Here is a 6000-nt window from a genome sequence, read left to right as displayed (position 1 = left end):
GGGGTAAAAACTGTTGAGAAGCCTTTTTGTCCTAGACTTGGCACTCCAGGTACTGCTTGCCGTGCAGAGGTAGAGAGAACAGTCTATGACTGGGGTCTTTGACAATTTTTAGGGCCTTCCTCTAATGATTCATTAATTGTCATGTTGTTTGGGATAAGCTACAGGTTTTATAATGAGTTTTTAAAATAGTGGTAGCTCTTTATGGGGTTACGAAGGGCTGGAATTGTCACATAGGGTCACATAACAAGTGTAAACTCAATAAGATGTATTTTTATGTATTTAAACATACAAAGGATTGTTTTGGCAGCTAGGCTGAGAATGTACTGTCCAAATTTTGAGTAGGCACTGTAACACATATTTTGTGGTATAGTAGGCTAGACATAGAACATTCATAAGTAGGCTATAACTTTATCTGGCTTATTACAGTTTCAACCGACAACATTACATGAGCGTATAGTTTTGACCGTTCTCCTTAGTACAACGAAACATACCAGATTCCATTGACAGCACTATTTGCGCCGAGGAAGCGCATACCCTGTAAAGCGGCACTGCGGCATCGCCATATCAATGCGCCCGGTCCTCAAGCACTGACTGGGAGAGAATAGCGCCTTTGCTTCCTTACCGGATTTATTTGTTAGTTACATTTTTCCTTTTGTTTAATCTTTTATTGACCATTCGTATCCGAATACCAGCGACTTGCCCGGACGGTCCCCACTTGCAAGGGTTTGCATTTATTGGTTTTGCATGACGTGTCTTGGAGAAAAAGAGGCTTGCTTTGTGTGTTAGTGAAAATAAGCGGAGAGCTGGAGCAGGAGGGGAAGCAGTGCCAGTCTCTGTTGTAGGCTGGACTGGCCACGGAGCGTGAGATATACTGACAGAGAGACAGACAAAAAAGGACTGAAGGAAGACAGCAAGATAATGTGATAACAGCACGGGACGAGAAAAGGGAAGGCGAAAGAGCCAAAACAGCTTTTAAACGATTTACTAGAGCTATGTTGTTTGCATGTCATTAGGGGAGTGTTGGCACGGGGCATCAGGTTAAAGGGATAGGGACTGGGAAATGGCTTAGGACCGTTATAAGAAAGACTGAATTTAGCTTCTAGGGCTAAAACAAGGAAAAAACTGCAGCATAAACAAGGCTGGGATTTTTGATGGTTTAGATGCGCCCTTATTACGCACCATCGGTCCAAATAAGCCACATTTGCGAGCCATTGTAATGTGCTGATGTGCAACATTTGCCACTTGCAGTCTAGCTGGCTATTGGTATATTACAGGTTTTACTCATGCTACTTTCCATTGCAATCCGTGGACAATTATATAATTCAAAGTTGAAGATGGTGGTTGTCTATGACATATGATTATTATGGTGTGTCTGGTTATGATGGAGCTAGGCAAGGTGTGTTCCTACTGTCTGTCTGTGGAACGGTTCATCCAGCAGCATTGGGGGGGGTGATGATGAAATTTAGAGTGGCTTGGATGAGGCTAGACTAGAACATGCCTGTGATGTTTGGTGTATTCAATGATGGATAGACTACCGTTTTGGTGATGTCATGTACACTTAGTATCTAAATGGGTTTTGGTATTGTAGATAGTATTCATAGAGTACATGTTATCTGTATCTTTGCCATACAGAGCAGATTAGAAGACTGAGAATGAATGTTTGTGTTAAGGAATGATTGAGATGACACTGTTGAATGTGTTGTCATCTGTATGCTGTCTGAAACGCGTAGCATGACTAGAATGTCAATAGGTTAATCACATAGAGTAGCCTATTATGACTGAACACATTCACTTTTGACTTAGGGGGGTCCAAATGTAAGTGCTTTAAGATCAATTGTCAGTTAAGGTCTTTGTCATCATACTAGATCTAGGAGAGAGCATTGTTTGGCAGAATCCTCATCTCAAACCCTCAAGGACAGACATCATTCAATATCTAGTGTTGGATGTTATGACCAATGTGTTTATATGGTTTACATGAGGTTATCTATTTGAAGAAATTAATTTGGAATGTAAAATTGTGACGAAACTAGTATATTCTAAGAATCAATTACCTTGTAGAAATATTGCATAATGGATAGGCCATTCAATAAATAGATTGAAATATGCATAATGACGAATACACACGACGGTGAAAAAAAATAGATGGTATACTTAATGGAAAAGGTATTTTCACAGAAATGTACACTGAATCAGGGTTTTATGCACCTATATGGAGAGAGTGTAAATTATAGGTGGGATTGGAAGTGTTCAAAAAGGCAGGTGTCGTGGTGACTATGACGCTTATATACATTGTCTCATCTCTGGTGAAAGCACAGTGAGTTTAGAAATTGAGACATAATCGTGTGATGATCAGGCAAGCTGGTGTTCTATATGCAGTGAACAGAACCCAAGATGATAACCACAGCAGGCCTATTTTTAAAAGGTCCACATATATAGGAATAGGCTTAACCAAATAGAGAGAATTCCCCTACATTTATACATGTAAGAATGCTTATTTCATTAAAAGTACAGGATAGAGTAAAACCACAGGGGAGAACTATAGAGACAGTATTAGAGAAGGAGCACTTTGAAACACATAATGATCTCAGCCACATAATGATTTCAGCCTAATGATTATGCATTGTAAAAGAAAAAATGACAGTATAGTGAGAAGTCTGAAGCTATATCGTAATGAAACATTCATTTATGTTGCATTATGTAGACTGTTAACAACCCCCTGTACTGTATTATAATCTTCCTACCTTGAGAGGATGGCTCATTGACTTAATGCATTCGACATTAAGGACTGCTGCTGACTGAACATGTTGCAAATGTATGCTCTCTATCTCTTTGACTTTCAGGAGAGAGAGCTGGCTAACTGCAGCATGTGAAGAGGGAGGATTCCTTGAGGAGGATCAGGATGTGGCTTTTTACAATTGGTTCGCCATGGCAAGACATGTCCAGTGATCAGACCTTCTTTTCCAGTTAAAGAGTTTTCTTATTTTTTTTTCTCATTTTGAGTTGACAGTCTGGTTTCCACGTCTAAACGACAATTTTACCCTTTGTCTATTAGTGGATTTCATGGACGACCGTTTGGGATCTTTGCTTTGGAACCTGCTGCTGGGCTTTCAATGACTCAATGCATTCTCTACTCCAGCCTATGCCCTTTGGATATTATCTGATCGCTTACTCGTCATTGGATTTCATGCACTGAGTAACTATACGTACTACTTGTTGGATATTGTTAGGAAATATCTGTTGGTATTTCTTTCTGCTGGGAGTTCAACTGCGCCAGTGAGTGCCCTTGACAGGGTTGATTATCTTCTCTGCTAGAGGAATCTCTAGGTGGGCTTTTCCTCTGAGGAAATGGATGGCCCTCGGTCCAGTGGGCTCCGCAAAAAGAGGAAGTCTAAGTCCGAGAGGGATCGGGGACGAAGATCAAATGGGACAAGGAACAATAACCATGTGGGGGGGGGCTGTGTGGGGCTCCGCTTCTCCTCAGATTCGGAGAGGGAGGAAAGAGTCAGGAACCCCTTTTCTTCCCGTCCGAAGCCCCCCAGGAGAAAGAGAAAGGAGTCTACGTCTGCTGAGGAGGACATCATAGATGGCTTTTCTATCTCTGGTTTCATGACGCTGGAGGAGCTGGATGTGAGTAACTCCAGGCTGATGTTACTACTTCTTCTATTCTGACCTGCGGGGGGGGGGGGTTGCCATCTCTGTGTTTTGCCATCTCCTCTAGATATGGCTGTAAGGGTGTTTTAACACGTAGTCCACTTTAAAATAACCGATCTCAGTCCTCTTTAAAAAAGCAAAAAACTCAGTTCTCTTTGCATTCACGCTGTTGCCACTTCACCTTTTTTGAGGTCTGAATTCTCTTTGCATTCACATTACTATGTTTAGAAAAGAACCAAGATATTTCTACAACATTCACTCAATGCACTCTGGGTAAAACTGGACAAAGCCATTCCATCAGAACACGTTATCGGACAGCTAGATATACCTACTTACATTTTGGAAGCTAATAGATTGCATTTAGTTAAAAGATTACACATAATTATTGTATTCATAAAATAATATTAACATGTAAATTATAATTAGTAACAGATTAAATACCAGTAGAGTAAATGCAGATTAAATAATGCTGTAGTCTTCATAAAAAATGGTATTCCCTTTAAGATCTAGAATGGAGTTTGTACCCTATGCTGTGATTCTCGTCAAACCCTCCCTAACCCGGACGACGCTATGCCAATTGTGCGTCGCCCCACGGACCTCCCGGTTGCGGCCGGTTACGACAGAGCCTGGGCGCGAACCCAGAGTCTCTGGTGGCACAGCTGGCGCTGCAGTACAGCGCCCTTAACCACTGCGCCACCCGGGAGGCCATAAGTGCGTGGATTTGACTATTTTTCTGTCCTGCTAAGCATTCAAAATGTAACGAGTACTTTTGGGTGTCTAGGAAAATGTATGGAGTAAAAAGTACAATATTTTCTTAAGGAATGTAGTGAAGTAAAAGTAGTCAAAAATATAAATAGTCAAATAAAGTACCAATACCCCAAAAAACGACTTAAGCAGTACTTTACAGTATTTTTACGTAAGTACTTTACACCACCGCCAATGTGAAGTTGTTATGGTAGGGGAAATGGTGTTGCAGTAGTCTAGTGTGTGGTACGGGAATAATGACAAGCGAACCTGGAGAGCTTTGTGTTCACATTGCCCTTAAAAAGGGAACCAGACCACGGAATTCAAGTGAACCGAACTCAGATCAGTTCGGTTCCCTTAAGGGGGCTCTTTTAAGGAGTCTGAGTTCCTTTGGAGTGTTCACACTCAACAACAAATTAAGTGAACTACACTGAGTTCACAAAAATTGGCTGAAAGGGACCAAGTGTGAAATCACCCTTAATCTCTTGACACTATGTGAAGTGAGGGTTGTTATTGTCTCCAGCCCCAATCGCTCTATCTGTATTGCTGGACTGGCCTTGCACTTGGCTGAGCTCTAGCCTGCATATTTCTGTTGTGAGCTGGATTCCAACAGATGTGACGATTCAGCCAAAATGAGACAATTCAGCCAAAGATCTATATCTCTGTCACAGAGCTTGTGTTGTTGAGCAGTATTGTGGATTTGTTTTTATAAGAACGTGCCAGACAAAGGCTTACAGTACGAGGAATGGCTTCCAAAGGTTCTAGAAGGTTTCAGAATCCAGAACAGGCCAGTAGTGGATCTCATGATTATTTATTTGCCTTATTGTCTGTGGAATAAGCTCCTCACATGTACAACAGTATGTATAGCCTAATTAGGAATATATTAATCATTCATTTCATTCCACTTGTTTGAACTTGTATTCCAAGTCAAACTTTATTTGTCACATACGCCGAATACAACAAGTGTAGACCTTACTGGGAAATGCTTACTTAAAAGCCCTTAACCAACAGTGCAGTTCAAATGAACTAAAGTAAAAAATAATAAAAAGTAACACAATAGCATAACAATAACGAGGCTATATACATGGGGAACCGGTACCGAGTCAGTGTGTGAGGGTACATGTTATCTTGTCATTTGTACATGTAGGTTGGGGTGAAGTGACTGCATATATAATAAACAGTGAGTAGCAGCAGTGTACAAAACAAATGGGGTCAATGTAATAGTCCGGTGGCCATTTGATTAATTGTCAACAGTCTTATGGCTTGGGGGTAGAAGCTGTTAAAACCTCTTGATGCTACCCATCCCGGATCCGGGATCGTGACTACGGCTCAAGCTCATTAGCATAACGCAAAATGCGAAAAAATATTCTTAGACATATTTAACCTCCACACCTACACAAGTCCAATAGCTCAAATGAAAGATAAACACCTTGTTCATCTACCCAGCAAGTCAGATTTCTAAAATGTTTTACGGCGAAAACATAGCACACATTTATATTAGACCACCACCGAAACAAAAGGCAAGCGGCGGACATTTTGTCCCAGAAAATATAAAATTTAAAAGTAGGATTAAAAAATAAATAATTCACTAACCTTTTGAAAATC

The 6000-nt window shown here is 40.8% G+C and overlaps 1 protein-coding gene across 1 annotated transcript in view; it reads left to right on the top strand.

The window, feature by feature from the left end:
- The first annotated feature begins 569 nt into the window (after positions 1–569).
- LOC112257841 (autism susceptibility gene 2 protein) overlaps positions 570–6000 on the top strand; it is a 495635-nt gene continuing 490204 nt past the window's right edge. Inside the window, exons 1-2 of the mRNA XM_042326824.1 lie at positions 570–723; positions 2841–3627. Coding sequence (XP_042182758.1) covers positions 3346–3627 — 282 coding nt within the window. The 5' untranslated portion in view covers positions 570–723; positions 2841–3345. The remainder of the gene's footprint in view (positions 724–2840; positions 3628–6000) is intronic.

This window comes from Oncorhynchus tshawytscha, linkage group LG09, assembly GCF_018296145.1.
Source record: "Oncorhynchus tshawytscha isolate Ot180627B linkage group LG09, Otsh_v2.0, whole genome shotgun sequence".
Lineage (NCBI taxonomy): Eukaryota > Metazoa > Chordata > Actinopteri > Salmoniformes > Salmonidae > Oncorhynchus > Oncorhynchus tshawytscha.
This window is presented reverse-complemented; position numbering and strand designations above follow the sequence as displayed.